The sequence below is a fragment of the Zosterops lateralis genome (genome assembly GCF_965231275.1).
Source record: "Zosterops lateralis genome assembly, chromosome: 1".
NCBI classification, from domain to species: Eukaryota; Metazoa; Chordata; class Aves; order Passeriformes; family Zosteropidae; genus Zosterops; species Zosterops lateralis.
The window spans coordinates 1,196,705-1,216,477 of NC_139762.1; the positions used below are offsets into that span (position 1 = coordinate 1,196,705).

The 19,773-nt window shown below is 54.1% G+C and overlaps 1 protein-coding gene across 1 annotated transcript; it reads right to left on the reverse strand.

Annotated features, from left to right (window-relative positions):
• Window positions 1-1,476: 1,476 nt before the first annotated feature.
• On the reverse strand, window positions 1,477-6,680 carry LOC310920947 (zinc finger protein 783-like; the record flags this gene model as incomplete). Its single annotated transcript, XM_083881004.1, is given in 8 exon segments — window positions 1,477-2,204; window positions 2,301-2,423; window positions 3,313-3,423; window positions 4,112-4,225; window positions 4,619-4,745; window positions 4,843-5,244; window positions 6,451-6,554; window positions 6,557-6,680. Coding segments are annotated over 8 exon segments (1,833 nt in total).
• Between the last annotated feature and the right edge of the window lie 13,093 nt (window positions 6,681-19,773).

A 19,773-nucleotide genomic window follows, 5' to 3' on the forward strand; every position in this document is an offset into this window, starting at 1 on the left:
CTGGCATCATTCAAGACCCCTTGGGCACTGTGCAGGGTCCCCAGGGAATGTCCAAGGCCCCCAGCAGCATCCCCAGTGTGTGTGCAGGGTCCCCGGGCATTGTGCAGTGTTCCCAAAATGTGTGCAGGATTCCCAGGGAGTGTCCAAAGTCCCCAGCAGCATTTGGGGTCCCCAGGCAAGGTGTGGGGTCCCCAGTAGTGCTTGGGGTCCCCAGCAGTGTGCAGGGCATCATTCAAGGCCCCTGGAGAGTGTTTAGGGTCCCCAGGGAATGCCCAAGGCCCCTGGACAGTGTGTAGGGTCCCCAAGGAATGCCCAAGGCCCCTGGACAGTGTGTAGGGTCCCCAGGGAATGCCCAAGGCCCCTGGAGAGTGTGTAGGGTCCCCAAGGAATGCCCAAGGCCCCTGGACAGTGTGTAGGGTCCCCAGGGAATGCCCAAGGCCCCTGGAGAGTGTGTAGGGTCTCCAGGGAATGCCCAAGGCCCCTGGACAGTGTGTAGGGTCCCCAGGGAATGTCTGAGCTCCCCATGGCAGGTGTGTAGTGTCCCCACAGCATGTCCAATGTCCCCAGGGCACTCCAGCACTGCTCCCCTGTCTCCCCTCTCCATTTCCAGGCTGTGTCCCCTGTGCTGTCCCCTCCTCCAGCATCCAGAGCCCCTTTACTGCCACATCCTGCTCGGTGGCAGCTCCTTCCCCCAATGTGGGATGGGACAGGAGGGTTCAGCCCCCCAGGAGGGGACAGTGGGGCAGCAGGAGCTGTGGCATTTGCAGGATCACCCAGCTCTGGCTGTGGCCTCCCAGGAAGATGGTGACACCCAGTTTGGGGACCCTGGGGTGCCTGAAGAAGGGCCCTGGGGGGAAAAATTGTGTGAAATAACTCCTGTCCCCAAATCAGGGGTAGGAAGGACTTGGGGATGGGCCAAGGATGGGGGACAGGAAGGACACAGGGATGGGTTGGTGACAAAGGGACCTCCTGAACCCCCCACGCCCCTGGTCCCCCCTTCCCATCCCGCTGCTTTCCTCGACCCAGGACCGCGGGGATGGGGCAGGACAGCGACCACAGAGCACAGGAGGAGCCACGGCGAGGATGCTCCAGGCTCTGCGGCCCAGCACGACTTTATTCCTTATCGCTTCTTCCATACAAAACTACACCCCAAGCACTGTACAGCGGGACGGCGCGGTGGGGGAGAGGAGGAAGGAAGGAAGGCAGTAAAAATAAGCAACGGGGGCTCAGGGACAGAGCAGCAGGCGGGGGGTGGCACAGGGGGACACGGCAGGGGGGTGTCCCCAACCCCTTGAGGCGACATTGTCCATGGGGAGGGAGCGTGGGGGTCAAGTGTCCGTCCGTGGAGGGAGATTTGAGGGGTTCATCCTCCCCCTCCGGGGCTCCCCGCGTGTTTTCCCCCCTCCTCGCCCCGGCCGGGCACCTCGATTTGGTTTGTGGCCGGTGGCTTTTCCCCATCCTGGGGGATACCAGTCCCTAATCCCCAGGGGGAAGAATCCCAGGCGGAGGCAACGGCGGCGGCCCCGCTTCAGCTCCATGGACCCTCTGATGATCCTTGAGCGATTCCTTATAGCGAAAACTGCGGCCACAAGCCGGGCACTGATAGGGGCGCTCCCCGGTGTGGATGCGCTGATGCTTGAGCAGGTTCTGCTTGCGGATGAAGCTCTTCCCGCACTGGGCGCAGGCGAAGGGGCGCTCCCCGGTGTGCAGCCGCTGATGGTTCTGCAGGTGCTCCTTGCGGCTGTAGCACTTCCCGCACTCGGAGCATTTGTAGGGCCGCTCTCCGCGATGGATCATCTGGTGCCTGACCAGCCCCGAGTGGCAATTGAAGCTTTTGCCGCACTCAGCGCACGGGTAGGGCCGCTCGGCCGCGTGGCTGCGCTGGTGGATCCTCAAGCTTTTCTTGCCGCTGAAGCTTTTCCCGCACTCGGCACAACCGTGTGGCCGCTCCTCGGTGGGGCCGGGTGGTGCTGCGGGGATTCCTCCAGTATCGCCCCCCGGGCCCGGTTCAGGACCCGGAGCTTTGGCCAGTCTGTGCTGCCCCGGCAGAGCCACCGCCCCCGGCACCGCTGCCTGTCCCTCGGGGGTCCCGAAGGCTGTGCTGGGGAAGAGCAGCTCCCCAGAGCTGCCCGGCAAACCCACCTCCTCGGGGGGCTCAGCGTGGGGGCATCGCTCCTCTGTCTTCACCAGGAGCCCCTCGCTGGCTGCAGGGGACAGAGAGAGTGGTCAGTCCTACAGGGGACAATGGGGGTGTCCCCAAGTCCCAGCTCCCCCCAGTCCCCATGGTGGGGGTGGCTCACCAGGACCAGGCCCCGGGGGCAGCATCTCCCTCTCGGGCAGCTCCCAGGGCTCCCGGACACAGGGCTCTTCCTCCTGCTTGATCCACGACAAGAAGTCGTGTGCGGTGATCAGGGCGTCGGCGCCTGCAGGGAGGGACAGGGATGGGGACAGGGACAGGGATGGGGACGGGACAGGTACAGGGACAGGGATGGGGACAGGGATGGGGACAGGGATGGGGACAGGGATGGGGACGGGGATGGGACAGGTACAGGGACAGGGATGGGGACAGGGACAAGGATGGGGACAGGGACAAGGATGGGGACAGGGACAGGGATGGGGACAGGGATGGGGACAGGGATGGGGACGGGGATGGGGACAGGGACAGTGATGGGGGACAGGGACAGGGATAGGGACAGTGATGGGGACAGGGACAGGGATGGGGACAGGGACAAGGATGGGGACAGGGACAAGGATGGGGACAGGGATGGGGACAGGGATGGGGACGGGGATGGGGACAGGGACAGTGATGGGGACAGAGACAGGGATAGGGACAGTGATGGGGACAGGGACAGGGATGGGGACAGGGACAAGGACGGGGACAGGGATGGGGACAGGGACAGGGATGGGGAGGGGGACGGAGACAGGGACAGGGACATGGGGACAGGGACAGGGACAGGGACAGTGATGGGGACAGGGACAGGGATGGGGACAGGGACAGGGATGGGGACAGGGACAGGGACAGGGACAGGGACAGTGATGGGGACAGGGACAGGGATGGGGACAGGGACAGGGATGGGGACAGGGACAGGGACAGGGATGGGGACAGGGACAGTGATGGGGACAGGGACGGGGACAGGGATGGGGACAGGGACAGGGATGGGGACAGGTATAGGGATGGGGACAGGGATGGGGACGGGGACAGGGACAGTGATGGGGACAGGGACAGGGACTGAGCCACACGGGGCCACTCTCTGCTCCAAAAGGCAGGGAGGGAATGGCTCCGGGGGGTGCAAAGCTCAGCCCCGGCCTCACCTGCACAGGGGTCTGGGGGCATCCCCCTCTCCTCCGGGAACTGCTGCTCCCCCACAAAAGCCACCTCCTGCTTGATCCGGGACAGGATGTCCGAGGTGGAGATCAGAGACTCTGTTCACAAGGAGAGGCTTGGCTGGGGTTGGGATGGAGCCACGACCACCAAACCCCACGGGGTGTCACACCTGGACTCCTGCCTCAGGGGACATCCCCATCCCATGGCAGTTATGGACATCCAACACCCCCAGGGAGCCATGGGGAACAGTGGGACAACCCTTGGTGATGGGTGACCCTGAGATGGCCCCTGGGGACATCCAACACCCCCAGGGAGCAGTGGGGACAGGTGACTGTGGGACAGCCCTCGGTGATGGGTGACCCTGAGATGGCCCTTGGTGATGGGTGACCCTGAGATGGCCCTCGGTGATGGGTGACCCTGAGATGGCCCCTGGGGACAGGAACAACCCCTGGGGACAGATGACTGTGGCAGAGCCCACTGGGGACAGGTGACAATAGCACAGCTGACTGTGACACAGCCCGTGGGCTCTGACACGATGTGGTGGCAGCAGGGGACACGTGGATGTCCCAGTGATGGATATTCAAGATCTCCAGCACAACAGTCACGGATTTTGTGGGGTCACTCATGGCAGTTCCCAGTCACGGCTGGAAAACTGGGCCCAGTGGGGATGGGACTGCTGGGAAAGGAGCAGGGATGTCCCTGGGGTGAGGAGGGTGGGGGAGCATGAGGTGGGGGACACTGGGGACAGTGGGGACAGTGGGGACATGTCCTCCTGTGGTGCCTCACCCGCACAGGCATCTGGTGGCAGCTCCCTCTGCTCCAGCTCCCTCTGCTCAGGGACACAGGGTCCATCCCCACGCTCACTGCGGGGCTGTGCCTCACTCCTGGAGAGAGCCCCATCTGCCAGGGACAACACTGGTGTCACCCCATGCCTGTCACCCCCTCCCTGTCACCCCAGGCTTCAGGGGACACTCCAGGCTGCCAGGACCTGACATCTCTCCTGGCAGAAAATGTTCCTAAATCCCACTGCACCTCCACGCTGGGGGTAGCGTGGACACTCAGCTCCTGGTTCTGGGGGACAAGGACCCTCTCCAGCCCCCTGGGCAGCACTGGCAATGGCACAGGTGTCACCTTGTCCCCACACACAGCACAAGCCATGGAGTGTTGCTTCAGGACACAGCGAGTGCCACCACCGACCACTGGCAGGGGACCAGGGCACCCACATTGGGGACACACTGAGGAGACACAGCCATCCCTCCAACCTGCCAGGAGATGGGGAATAGGGGAATTTACCCAGGGACAGCAAAGCCTCATAGTTCTCCTTCACCAGGTTGTTGTACAGCTCTTTCTGCCACTCCTCCAGGTTCTTCCACTCCTCGGCTGAGAAGTAGACGGCGATGTCAACAAATGTCACTGGCACCTGTGGGGACAAGACCCCCCCTGGCTCAGCAACACCCACTCCCCAGGGGACACTGAGGGTCCCCCCACTGTCCTGCAGCCCCCTTGGGACACTCTACCTTGGGGACCTCGCCCCGTGGGCCGGGGGGCAACCGCAGCACCCAAAAATTCCTGTTCTTCAGCAGGTTCTCCACGTTCTCCAGGCGCCTCTGGAGCAGCCCGTACTCCTGGATGAGGGTGCCCAGCACGGCCCACTTGCTCTCCAGCTGGTTCCCAAATTCCATGGCTGTTTTCTCACAATCCAGGAGCTTCTTCTCGGCCGTGCCCGAGCGACCCTCCAGGCTGAGCAGGCGGGTGGCCAGGAGGTCAATCTTCCTCTCCATGGCTTGGACTGTGGCCACCACGGTCCAGAGAGAGGCCTCTGCAGAGTGGAGCTGAGCCTCCCTGACGTGGGCCCGCTCCGGGAGCAGCGGCGGCTGCAGCGGCATCAGGTGAGGGGCCTCCATGTTCCATTCCTGCACCTGGGCCATGGTGGGGAGGACACCAGTGGAACCTCTGGAACCTCTGGAACCTCTGGAACCAGGCCCCCCTGGAATCTCTATACCCAATTTCCAAAGGGGTTTGGGCCACCAGCAGTCCCAGAGCTGCAGGGGATCTCTGAGTGTGGGATGGTGAGTGGCAGTCTGGGGTGGTTGTGGGGTCAGTGCCCATCTCTGTCCCCACCTGGCAGGACATGGTGACCCCATCCCAACTTGTCACCCCAAATCCTTTGGGAGCCATTCCTGGCTCTGTCAGGGCTGGAGGTCACTCGTGGTGGGCTGGCAGGGAGCAGCCAGGACAAGTGTGCACTAGGAATGTCCAGGGACAGCTTGGGGACATAAAGGGACACGCCAGGACAGAGGTGACGGGGGAATCCCTGGGCTGAGCCCTCTTAGAGCATCTCAGGGCACCCTGGGGCATCCTGGGGCAGAGGTGCCCAGGGGACACGCTGGGAACACTTGGGCCATCCCAGCTTAGCAGGACATCCTGGGTCGCGTCCTCGGGGCAGGGGATGCTCAGCCACATCCCGGGGCAGGGGATGCTCAGCCACATCCCGGGGCAGGGGATGCTCAGCCACATCCCGGGGACTCCTGGACATCCCAGGGCAGGGGATGCTCAGCCACATCCCGGGGACTCCTGGACATCCCAGGGTAGGGGATGCTCAGCCACATCCCAGGGCAGGGGATGCTCATTCATATCCCGGGGCAGGGGATGCTCAGCCACATCCCGGGGACTCCCGGACATCCCGGGGCAGGGGATGCCCAGTCACATCCCGGGGCAGGGGATGCTCAGCCACATCCCGGGGCAGGGGATGCTCATCCATATCCCGGGGCAGGGGATGCTCATCCATATCCCGGGGCAGGGGATGCCCAGCCACATCCCAGGGCAGGGGATGCTCAGTCACATCCCGGGGACTCACGGACATCCCGGGGTGGGGATGCTCAGCCACATCCCAGGGACTCCTGGACATCCCGGGTAGGGGATGCTCAGCCACATCCCGGGGCAGGGGATGCTCAGCCACATCCCGGGGCAGGGGATGCTCAGTCACATCCCGGCCCACCGGGGCTCTGCTGCCCGGAGATGGGGGGGCCCCACGGGGGTACCGGAGGGTCCCGGCCGGGCTGGGCCGAGCGGGGCGGCTCCTCCTGTGGCCGGTCCCCGGTGCCGGTGCCCCGGGCCGCGCTTACCTGGGCGGGCGCCCACTCGGCCATGGCCCCGCGGAGCTGGGCCGGGCCCCGGCGGCCGCGGCCGGGGCTGGGGTTTGGGCTGGGGCCGGGCGGCGGCGGCTGCGGCGAGAACGGAGCGGTACCGGGCTGGAAGCGGGGCCGGGAACGGGGCCGGGGCCGCTGTCGGTGCCTCCGCACGGGCCGGGCCCCGCCGCCCCGCCGAGCAGCCACGGGCAGCCGGGGAATCGCATCCGCCTCCTCCGGGCTGGGCGGCAGCGGGCGGGGAGCGGCGGAGAGAGGAGAGAGGAGCACTGCCGCCTACCGGCACCGGGAGCGCCTCCGCCACCGGCACCGGGAGCGCCTCCGCCACCGGCACCGGGAGCGGCTCTGGAGCCCGAACCGGCACCGGGAGCGGCTCTGCCGGGGACACAGGCATTGCCTCAATCCGCTGGCAGCGGCGGTGGCACCGCCACTGTCACCTCCATCACCGTGGGAATCCACACCAGCACTGATGGTGACACCAGCGTGGTGATATTGGGCAGGATTTGGGTCCAGGAACAGCGATTTTTGAGGACCAGGAGCGGTGGGAGGAGAGGACTTGACCACCCACAGCAAGACCCCCGTGGGGGAAAATATTCAGGGTTTAGGAATCATCCCGTGTGTTCATCCTGAGCCTGGAATTTTTAGTTTTAATGGTGTCGGGGTTGGTGCCAGGTCAGAGAAAAGTGTTATGGTCCCACTTTCCTGGGATTATCCCGGGAAAAGCTCCTCCAGCGCCTCGGTGTTCCATGGATGGGCCATGATGGGGCTGCCCTGGGCTGGACAGGGATGAGCCCGGCCCTGGGGGAAAGGAGGGCAGCGGGACAAGAATGCCTGAGGAGGCATTTCCCTCCAGGGATGTCACCGCTCCCTGTCCCCCAGCTGGGACACCCCAACCCCCCCAGGCCCTGCCCCATGGCCCCAGGGCTGAGCCTTTTTAAATTTTCTCTCCAATATCCAATCCAAATATGAGTCCATTTTCAGTTTTCCTGTCCCTGTTCCCTGGGAGCAGATCCCAAATCCCCCCCCGGCTGTCCCCTCCTGTGCAGAGCCACAAGGTCCCCCCTGAGCCTCCTTTTCTCCAGGCTGAGCCCCTTCCCAGCTCCCTCAGCCCCTCCTGGGGCTCCAGACCCTTCCCAGCTCCCTCAGCCCCTCCTGGGGCTCCAGACCCTTTCCCAGCTCCCTCAGCCCCTCCTGGGGCTCCAGACCCTTCCCAGCTCCCTCAGCCCCTCCTGGGGCTCCAGACCCTTTCCCAGCTCCCTCAGCCCCTCCTGGGGCTCCAGACCCTTCCCAGCTCCCTCAGCCCCTCCTGGGGCTCCAGACCCTTCCCCAGCTCCCTCAGCCCCTCCTGGGGGGCTCCAGACCCTTCCCCAGCTCCCTCAGCCCCTCCTGGGGGGCTCCAGACCCTTCCCCAGCTCCCTCAGCCCCTGAGGTTTCTTCATCTCAGCACACACAGGGTTTGCTCAGTTTATTCCCCAAATTTTCCAAACATCTCTCACCAAGCAGGTGATACCAAGCCTTTGACCCCCAGGACAGCACCTGCTGAAGATCCTGCTCTTTGTGGCAGGGGGGAGATAAATCTGGGTCTGACACAGCAGCTCTGCCCCCCCAGGAGTGAGAGGAGCTGGAGCCTGGAGCATCCCATGGGATTCAGAGGAACCATCCCCTCTGTGGGAATGGAGTTGTGAACACATTTCTTCCTCCTGGGGCTTTCTGAGGGCTGGGAGCAGTGCAGGATGTCCAGGCTGTAAAATCACATCCCTCACTGGGGCATCCCAGCCTGGAGAGGGACTGGGGACAAGGGATGGAGGGACAGGACACAGGGAATGGCTTTAAACTGCCAGAGAGCAGGGCTGGATGGGAGATTGGGAAGAAATTGTTCTTTGTGAGGGTGGTGAGGCCCTGAAATGGATTTCCAGAGGAGCTGTGGCTGTCTCTGGATCCCTGGAAGTGTCCAAGATGAAGCTGGATGGGCTTAGAGCAGCCTGGGGCAGTGGAAGCTGTCCCTGCCCATTTCCAGAGGAGCTGTGGCTCTCTCTGGATCCCTGGAAGTGTCCAAGATGAGGCTGGATGGGGTTGGAGGAGCCTGGGACAGTGGAAGGTGTCTCTGCCCATTTCCAGAAGAGATGTGGCTCTCTCTGGATCCCTGGAAGTGTCCAAGGCCAGGTTAGATGGGGCTTGGAGCAGCCTGGGGCAGTGGAAGCTGTCCCTGCCCATTTCCAGAGGAGCTGTGGCTCTCTCTGGATCCCTGGAAGAGTCCAAGATGAGGCTGGATAGGGCTTGGAGCAGCCTGGGGCAGTGGAAGGTGTCCCTGCCCATGGCAGGGGGTGGAATGGGATGATCCTTAACATCCCTTCCAATCCAAACCATTCTGAGATTCCATGAGGAATAAAAGCAAAGCCAACCCAACCCCAGGACTTCACTTATGAGAAGGAAACAATGAAAAGTCAGTACCAAAATGCTTTTGGGACATTCCTCCTGTACCTGGGATGGGCAGGATGCTTTAGGGATAAATATGTTTTCTCAATCCTGCTCAGAACTCCTGGAGCTCCAGCATAGCACCAGCTGAGTGTTCTCTGCTGCTCCTCAGGGGCTGCTGAGCCCAGAGATTTCTTCATTCCAGCTGGAGTCTGTGACTGAGGACACCCCTCCAACTGGAGGCAACACATTTTCCCTCTTGGCACTCAACTGGAATATTCAAAAATACTGAAAACCACCAGCACGTGGGGAGAAAACACAAAATCTGCTTGTGCTGCCTCCACAAGCCCCCCCTCCTCTCCTTTTCCCCTTTCCCTGCTGCATTTCCACCTCCCAGAGGAACATCATTGACACATTGAACACACATTTAAAATATATCCATGAGTGTTTTTTCTCCCCAGAATTTCAGAAACCAAAGCAGCATTCTTACACCACAGGAAAACAGGGGGACAGTATAAAAATACAAGCCAAAAATAGAATTATAATTCTGCAGGTCCAGTAATGGGACAGCAGCTAAAGTGGAGAAATAATCCCTGGAATTGGTTGCTTCAAACATCAATTTACAATCCCATTCCCAATTCTTAATTTTTCATCCCTGAAAATTTCCAGCATTTCTCTGTGCTATTCTGGATGGTCTCCAGCTTGTGTTGTTTGGTGCACCAGGTTTTTTTGGTCCAGCCAAGGCTGCTCTGTCCAACTCCTGCTCCAAGGAGGAGCTGGATGGAACATGGCAAAAATGACAAGAATTACCCAGGTCCTAATCAGTGACCATTAGGCCAGCACCAAACTGAATCAGAATTTGATTTGTGTCTTAGATTACAATGCAGGATGTAACCAAAATGTTGTATTCTATTACCAGCTGTAAAACCAGGTGAGGCAGTGTTTTCTTTATCCCTTCCAGGACCCATCCTTCATAACCCCCATGTTCTTTTATCCCTTCCAGGACCCATCCCTCATAACCCTCATGTTCTTTATCTCTTCCAGGACCCATCCCTCATAACCCTCATGTTCTTTATCCCTTCCAGGACCCATCCCTCATAACCCTCATGTTCTTTATCTCTTCCAGGACCTCCAGGGGATATCTTCTGTTCATGGGCCATCCAGGCTCACTGCATGACTGATAAAATGACATCAATCCCATTGGGAGATGCTCCACCCAGGGGGAAGAGCCCAGCATTCCCACCTGGATAAAACCTGAGATTTGGAACACCAGCACAGCCTGTTTGCATTGGATTCCCAGAGGAAAACCAGACCCATCTCACTGGACCCTCAGAGGAAAATTACACCTGTCTAGAGGATCATTTCTCCAACAGAACCACATCTGTCACTGAAGGAGAACCACCATTGAACTGGACTGCTCTCAAAACGCTGACCAAGAGGGTGTCAGGGCATATTCTGACTCTGTCAATGTTTGGGGTTTTTTTACTATTCCATTTTATTTTAATTTTCCTATCAAACTGTAGCTCTGACTTGGCATCTCCTGTCAGAGTCCAGGACATCCCTCTGGCCAAAAACAAAACCAAAAACCCAAGAATCTCCCACTCCTTCCCTTTCAAACCAGCACAACCCAATTTGGGAAAAACCCGCCTTAACCCTCAAACTCCCCTCCAACCCACACACACAGCCTTACAAACTCCCAGCTCTGAGCAGAGCAGGATTTTTCACATCTGGCTGCACAGCTGTACCCCAGGCAGGCCCGTGAGGTGTGGAAGATGTGGAAATACCCCCTGAGGTGGCAGTGGAGGGCGGGTTTCTCCTGTGGCCACGCCGGTGCCGCAGCAGGAGCGCGTGGCGGGTGAAGCTCTTCCCGCACTCGGCGCAGATAAACCACGGTGCTGCCACCTCCTCTGGACTGCCCTGGTGGTACAGCAGGAACTTCCTGAATTCATCCAGTTCCTGCCCAGCCAGGAAGCTGTTACTGCTCCTGATTCCTGTGGGATTTGTTGGTGGGTTGTGGTGGGTTCCTGATGTTCCCGCCTGCTCCGTTCCCTGCAGGGCTCGAGATGTTCCCAAAGGTGATTCCTGCAGTTGTGCACCACCTGGAACAAGGAGATTCCATCATTCCCTTTTGTCTGAACACAAATCTCCAAAGAACAATTCCCATTTCAACTCTTCTCGACAAAACTTTTTAAGATTTTGGTAATGAATCATGATTTCTAAGAGTTAATTTCTAAGCAATTTATATTGATTAGGATGCAAGCTGGGAAAAACAAGTTGTGCACCACCGTGGCCTGGAACAAGGAGATTCCAAACATTCCCTTTTGTCTGAACACAAATCTCCAAAGAACAATTCCCATTTCACCTCTTCTGGACAGAATTTTTCAAGATTTTGGTAATGAATCATGATTTCAAAGAGTTAATTTCTAAGCAATTTATATTGATTAGGATGCAAGCTGGGAAAAACAAGTTGTGTACCACCTGGAACAAGGAGATTCCAAACATTCCCTTTTGTCTGAACACAAATTTCCAAAGAACAATTCCCATTTTGCTGCTTCTGGACAAAACTTTTTAAGATTTTGGTAATAAATCATAATTTCTAAGAGTTAATTTCTAAACAATTTATATTGATTGGGATGCAAGCTGGGAAAAACAAGTTGTGCACCACCGTGGCCTGGAACAAGGAGATTCCAAACATTCTCTGTGTTCTGGTGTGAGAGAACACAAATCTCCAAAGAACAATTCCCATTTCAACTCTTCTCGACAAAACTTTTCAAGATTTTGGTAATGAATCATGATTTCTAAGAGTTAATTTCTAAGCAATTTATATTGATTGGGATGCAAGCTGGGAAAAACAAGTTGTGCACCACCTGGAACAAGGAGATTCTAAACATTCCCCTTTGTCTGAACACAAATCTCCAAAGAACAATTCCCAATTCGGTGCTTCTGGACAAAACTTTTTAAGATTTTGGTAATGAATCATGATTTCAAAGAGTTAAGATTTTAGCCAAAGGTTAGAAGGGATTTATATTGATTAGGATGCAAGCTGGGAAAAACAAGTTGTGCATCACCTGGAACAAGGAGATTCCATCATTCCCTTTTGTCTGAACACAAATCTCCAAAGAACAATTCCCAATTCGGTGCTTCTGGACAAAACTTTTTAAGATTTTGGTAATGAATCATGATTTCTAAGAGTTAATTTCTAAGCAATTTATACTAATTAGGATGCAAGCTGGGAAAAACAAATAAAAAAACAAATAAATAGAGAGCAAAAAGCCTTGGAATTTGTGGGCACAGCTTTAGGAGATGACTCCTGTGCTGCCCAACATTGCAATAAAACATAAACCAAACCACTTTTAACTTCCACTAGTTAGAGAGTGAAAATCTGTAATAATTGTCCATAATCTTATCAATTTTTCACAATTCAGTAAAAAATAAAAGCAAGGATGAGCTGGAATCCCCCATCCCTCCAATCCTCCCAATTTTAAGGTGCTGTCAGTGAATTCCCACCACACCACACACCTGTGCTGAGGCTGGCAGGAATTTTCCTTCCCTCCAAATCCTGAGGATCCTTGACCTGTGCAGCTCCTCCTGCTGGGATTTGGCTTTTGCCAATGGGACAATCTGAACAAGGAACAGAAAGAACATGGGAATGATGGTTATTAACATTTCCCCTCTCTAAAAAGCATCTCTGTTATTCCAGGAAAAGATCCAATGAGGAGAGAGCAGCAGCAGCTGCCCTGGTGTCTAAAAGAGTGTCTGGGATGCAGGTGAACAGAATTTGTGCTTCAAATTTCATAATATATTCCAGAAATTACACCCAGAAGGTTGAAGATTAAATGTAGAAAAGTGGAAGGTCTCGGGTTTGAGCCTTAACCACAAATTCAACCACCTGATGTTGGATTTTTATAGTTCAGTCTTGTCTTTTTCCCAGCTAATTCCTCCTTGTGCAATGCCCCCAGTTTCAGCAGGTTCTTGTAGGAGTCAATCCAAGGAATTACCTGAATGCTGAGGGGCCAGGGAGGGCTCACAAATTCAGATTTAAAGTATCAGTGACTTCAATCAAACATATAGTTGGGCATTGAAAGGTAATTATTAAGATTTCTTCATTTTCTGGGCATCATTGGAGTTATTTCACTATTTCTGCACCAAAATAGTTCAATTGTCTTCAGTGAATCCCAAACCCAGACACACATCAGGGTCTGGGAGTGAGGAAAACACAATTTCAGTGTAATTAATGAGGGTACAGGATTAATGATCCCTGCAGCTCCTGTATCCAAAACTTTTCCACTCCTTGTTCCTTGTTTTTTGTTGGCACCTGCATTCCCTGAGATCCTAAACTGTCCTTCAAGGTTTTAAAGGAAAACTGTGGAGCTCCTTGTCTCTCACAAAGATTCACAAGCACTTAAAAGTGAATTCTCTAAAGATCCAGGGCTTTGAGGAGCCACAAGAGCCAGGCCAGGCCCAGTGGAAGGTCTCGGGTTTGAACCTTAACCCCAAATTCAGCCACCTGGTGTTGGATTTTTATAGTTCAATCTTGTCTTTTTCCCAGCTAATTCCTCCTTGTGCAATGCCCCCAGTTTCAGCAGGTTCTTGTAGGAATCAATCCAAGGAATTACCTGAATTCTGAGGGAGGAGTCACAGCTTCAGATTTAAAACATCAGTGACTTCAAGCAAACATAAAAGTCGGGCATTTAAAGCTAATTAATGAGATTTCTTCATTTTCTGGGCATCATTGGAGTTATTTCAGTATTTCTGCACCAAAATAGTTCAATTGCCTTCAGTGAATCCCAAACCCAGACACACATCAGGGTCTGGGGATGAGGAAAACACAATTTCACTGTAATTAATGAGGGTACAGGATTAATTATCCCCTGTGTCACTGCAGCTCCTGAATCCAAACCTTTTCTGTCCCTTGTTTTTTGTTTTTTGTTGGCAGCTGCATTCCCTGAGATCCTAAACTGTCCTTCAAGGTTTTAAAGGGAAACTGTGGAGCTTCTTGTCTCTCACAAAGATTCACAAGCACTTAAAAGTGAATTCTCTAAAACTCCAGGGCTTTGAGGAGCCACAAGAGCCAGGCCAGACCCAGTGGAAGGTCTTGGATTGGAGCCTTAACCCCAAATTCAGCCACCTGGTGTTGGATTTTTATAGTTCAATCTTGTCTTTTTCCCAGCTAATTCCTCCTTGTGCAATGCCTCCAGTTTCAGCAGGTTCTTGTAGGAATCAACCCAAAAAATTACCTGAATGCTGAGGGAGGAGTCACAGCTTCAGATTTAAAACATCAGTGACTTCAAGCAAACATAAAGTTGGGCATTTAAAGCTAATTAATGAGATTTCTTCATTTTCTGGGCATCATTGGAGTTATTTCACTATTTCTGCACCAAAATAGTTCAATTGTCTTCAGTGAATCCCAAACCCAGACACACATCAGGGTCTGGAGATGAGGAAAACACAATTTCACTGTAATTAATGAGGGTACAGGATTAATTATCCCATGTGTCACTGCAGCTCCTGAATCCAAACCTTTTCTGTCCCTTGTTTTTTGTTGGCAGCTGAATTCTCTGAGATCCTAAACTGTCCTTCAAGGTTTTAAAGGAAAATTGTGGAGCTTCTTGTCTCTCACAAAGATTCACAAGCACTTAAAAGTGAAATCTCTAAAACTCCAGGGCTTTGAGGAGCCACAAGAGCCAGGCCAGGCCCAGTGGAAGGTCTCGGATTGGAGCCTTAACCCCAAATTCAACCACCTGGTGCTGGATTTTTGTAGTTCAGTCTTGTCTTTTTCCCAGCTAATTCCTCCTTGTGCAATGCCCCCAGTTTCAGCAGGTTCTTGTAGGGATCAATCCAAAAAATTACCTGAATGCTGAGGGAGGAGTCACAGCTTCAGATTTAAAACATCAGTGACTTCAAGCGAACATATAGTCAGGCATTGAAAGCTAATTAATGAGATTTCTTCATTTTCTGGGCATCATTCAAGTATTTCTGCACTAAAATAGTTCAATTCTCTTCAGTGAATCCCAAACCCAGACACACATCAGGGTCTGGGGATGAGGAAAACACAATTTCACTGTAATTAATGAGGGTACAGGATTAATTATCCCATGTGTCACTGCAGCTCCTGTATCCAAACCTTTTCTGTCCCTTGTTTTTTGTTGGCAGCTGCATTTCCTGAGATCCTAAACTGTCCTTCAACCTTTAAAAAAAACTGTGGAGCTTCTTGTTTCTCACAAAGATTCAAAAACACTTAAAAAAGTGAATTCTCTAAAGATCCAGGGCTTTGAGGAGCCACAAGAGCCAGGCCAGGCCCTTTGGAGATGGAAAACTGACCTTTGCCCAGAGTGATCAAAGATCCATATTTCTCCTTCAGCAACAGCTTATAAAATTCATTCTGCCAATCCTGCAGCCGTGGCCACACAGGAAACATCCCAGAGACCTAAAAAGCAAAAATATTCCACCATCAGGGAAGCTGTGAATGCCTGAAAAACCTCTTATCCCAACAGTTTAAACACGTTTAAACCTCCCAGCTGCTCCCAGCCATGTCTGTGCTATGTGTAAGCAGCATATTAATGAAGGATTTTACATAAGAACCTTCTACTGCTAATCCAGAATGAGAGAAAAGGCTTTAAAGTGATGTGACTCAGCCAGAACAATGATTTGCTCCAACAACTGGGTCAGAAATTAGTCATAAAAACACAGTTATCTGTGGTCAGCATCCATGCCCAGCCCCCTCGGGGAATGTGCTTCTTCCTTCAATTAAAACTAAAATAATTCAGTGTTTTAAATAAACCTCGAGGCAGTGCCACGATCTGTCAGACTGGCTGGGAAAAAAAAAAACTCCTCCCTGGTAATGAAACCTTATTATTAGGGGAATAACAATATTATTATTATTAATTAAACCCTCCAAGGGATGTTTTTTTTTTCCCCGAGCCGCTTCCAAAGCTTTCCACACAAAAAAATCTCCCCTTTAATTTAATTTAATTTATTCCAAATTTTATCCAACCCCTCAATTACCCCGCAGGGCTCAGAATTCCGGATCCTTTTTCGGCTTTTGCTGTTTGTTGTGTCACCACCAACGCCCTGTGGGGTCCCCACGAGCCAGGTGCCGTCTTTCCCCAGGATGAATTTGTTTGGAACTGCCTCTTTGAGCAGCCTCCTCCTCCTCCTCTTCCTGCTGCTTTTTGGCGGCTCCTCCTCGAAGGAACTCTCCTCAAAATGCTCCGAGCACAGGCATTGATATTTAGAGGGTGTGCCCATATCCCGGCCCATGTTTTGGATCCACTTCCACAGCAGGGGTTTGTTTTGGAGGGGGAAAGTGTAAAAATTGACTGAGGTGTTTTTGTAGGGCCCGCTGGTGCCGTTGCGGCAGTTTAGGGCTGCACAATAACCCATCTTCACCCACCAGGAATGGGGAAAAACCCCCCAAAAAAACACAGCAGGGAGAAAGTTTAGGGAGTTCCTAATTAACCTCAGTCTTCACCCACCAGGGGAAAAAAAAAAAAAAACAAAAAAACACAGCAGGGAGAAAGTTTAGGGAGTTCCTAATCAACCTCAGTCTTCACCCACCAGGGGAAAAAAAATCCAAAAAAATACAGCAGGGAGAAAGTTTAGGGAGTTTCTAATCAATCTCAGTCTTCACCCACCAGGGGGAAAAAAAACCCAAAAAAACACAACAGGGAGAAAGTTTAGGGAGTTCCTAATCAACCTCAGTCTTCACCCACCAGGGGGAAAAAAAACCCAAAAAAACACAACAGGGAGAAAGTTTAGGGAGTTCCTAATCAACGTCAGTCTTCACCCACCAGGAATGGGGAAAAATCCCCAAAAAAAACACAGCAGGGAGAAAGTTTAGGGAGTTCCTAATTAACCTCAGTCTTCACCCACCAGGGGAAAAAAAAAAAAAAACCCAAAAAAACACAGCAGGGAGAAAGTTTAGGGAGTTCCTAATCAACCTCAGTCTTCACCCACCAGGGGAAAAAAAAATCCAAAAAAATACAGCAGGGAGAAAGTTTAGGGAGTTTCTAATCAATCTCAGTCTTCCCTCACCAGGGGAAAAAAAAACCCAAAAAAACACAACAGGGAGAAAGTTTAGGGAGTTCCTAATCAACGTCAGTCCCAAAAAGGTTTTGGTTTCTTAGAAAATCTCATGGTTTTGGTAAAGAGGAGGAGTTGAGGTGGTTGAAATTCCTGCAGGAGATCCCCAAGGAGAGGAGGCAGGTCTGGTCCCAACTGCTTGAAATCAATGATCTGAAAAGGAAAAAAAAAGCTTTAAAATCAGCTCAGTGCCCTCTGAATATGCAGATTTACATTTAAATGATGTGCACACAGATGTGAGCTTGGTTCATTTGTGTATCCCAAGCTCTAAGGTTATCCAGGACACAACACGGGGACAAAAGACAAATAATTCCCCCAAAAAATGAAGGTTTGGTGCATGTTAAGGGCTCCCCCATCACATCAGAGAGTCTCAGGGGTGTAAATGATTGAGATCTTTGGACAGGGAGATTGAAAAAGGGAATAAACCATGCAGAGATCCTGCTGCTCCAAAGAGGAGGAGATCCCAAGGTTTGAGGATGTCCATAGTTTTAAAAAGGAACAAAGATCAGAATGGCCAAAAAAACCCACAAAAGCTCCCAGAGCTTGATTATTAAATTAAATAATGAACATGGAAATTAGGGTTTTTTTGCCCTTATATTCTGGCCATAAGAGAAAATAATAATAAAAGAGGGAAGAGAGAGAGGGAAGGAGATCTCCAATCCTGGCTCCAACACTGCTCCATTCTGAGGCCACATTTTCACAGCTAAATTTTCCCCACCCTGGAATCAGGTTTCTCCTAATTCTCCTAAGGACACAGAGACCTTTCTCCCAGAGCTTTCTGGAAAGGGGTTTTGAGGGTTTCTCCTGGATCAGTCTTTGGCTGACACTTCTGTGTGCCCCTTTCCTGCACTGCCTTTCCCCTCTGCCCTTATCTTGGAGGAGCAGATCGGAAACGGCCCCAGGAGGTGCTGCCCCACCTCTGTGTTCCTCTTTTTTCCATGTTCCTTCTTTTTCTATGTTTCTCTTTTCTCCAACCACATCCTGTTCCAACTGGCTTTTAATGGGAGTTTGGGAACAGCAGCACATCCACCCTTTGGGGCCCAGGTGTCCCCAGGTCCCCAACACAGGGAGGGCAGGGACATGTTGGAGGAAAATCCAGGAGATCCTGGAGCTGCTCCAGAGCTGGGAATGTTCTCCTGGAGAGGAGAAGCTCCAGGGAGAGCTCAGAGCCCCTGGCAGGGCCTGAAGGGGCTCCAGGAGAGCTGGAGAGGGACTGGGGACAAGGGATGGAGGGACAGGACACAGGGAATGGCTTTGAGCTGAAAAAAGGAGATTTAGGTGGAAGATTGGAAAGCAATTCCTGTCTGGGATGGAATTCCCAGAGAAGTCAAGTTGGAATTTTCTGCTGGAAAAGGGGATCCAGGGCTGGGATTCTGCCCCTCTGCCCCCTCAGGTGAATCCCCACCTGCAGAGCTGCCCCAGGCCTGGAGCCCAAAATCCACAGGAGCTGCTGGAGAGATCCAGAGGAGGCCCCGGAGCTGCTCCAGGGCTGGGAGAGCTGGGAATGTTCCCCTGGAGAGGAGAAGCTCCAGGGAGAGCTCAGAGCCCCTGGCAGGGCCTGAAGGGGCTCCAGGAGAGCTGGAGAGGGACTGGGGACCTGTCACAGAAATGGCTTTAAACTGCAAGAAAGAGATAAGATGTTGGATATTGGGAAGGAATTCCTGGCTGGGAAGGTGGGGAGGTACAGGGTGCTCAGACAAGAAGTGGATGTTCCCTAGCAGTTCCCAAGGCCAGGCTGGACACTTGGAGCAGCCTGGGACAATGGAAGGTGTCCCTGCCCACACCAGGCGGTGGCACTGGATGGGCTTCCAGGCCCCTTTCAACACAAACCACTCCAGCCGCTTTCACCCCCTGTACATGCCGGGGGTGTCTGTGCCTCTCTCCCCGTCCCACAGCCGTGGGGGGAGCCGAGGCCCTCGGGAAGGGCCGCAGGGCGAGGACTCGGCTCTGCCAGCGCCCCACGCTCAGCTCCACGCTGCGCCGCCATCTTCATCCCCCTCAGCCGCGCCAAACCACAGCAGCCAATCACAGCCGGCGCCGTGAAGCAGCAGCCAATCAGAACTCAGCCCTCACCATTTCCCTCACGCCATTGGCCCGCCAATGTGACCACCCCCTTCAGCGCGCGGTGGCCACCACGGGGAAAGGGCGGGAGGGACGCTCAATCCCTATTGGTCAGCGCGTGGAGAAAGCAGGGCGCTGATTGGACAAGACGGGAAGGGAGGCGGGGATTAGAGCGGCGTCCGGTCGTTGTCATGGCAACGGCGGGATCGAAACCGCGTGAGTTTCCGCCGAGCACCGGCCGCGGGTCGGGACCGGAAACCCGAAACTCCTCACCGAGCACCGGCCGTGAGTCAGGCCTGGAGCCCCGGGACTCCTCACCGAGCCCTGGCCGTGAGTCAGGCCTGGAGCCCCGGGACTCCTCACCGAGCCCTGGCCGTGAGTCAGGCCTGGAGCCCCGGGACTCCTCACCGAGCCCTGGCCGTGAGTCAGGCCTGGAGTCCCGGGACTCCTCACCGAGCCCTGGCCGTGAGTCGGGCCTGGAGCCCCGGGACTCCTCACCGAGCACCGGCCGTGGGTCAGGCCTGGAGCCCCGGGACCGCCCCCCGCCTGTTTCTTCCCAATGCAAAAATACCCCGAAACGCGGGATTTGGGGGGTGGCAGCCGCTCAGCTCCTCCTCTGCCTCCTCCCTTCCCCTCCCGCTGCAGAACGAGCCGTGGCATTTGACAATTTTAATTAAAACCCTTGAAATTTCCAGCCAACGAATCAAACATTCGAACAAAACTTAAGCAGAAACACGCAAAACA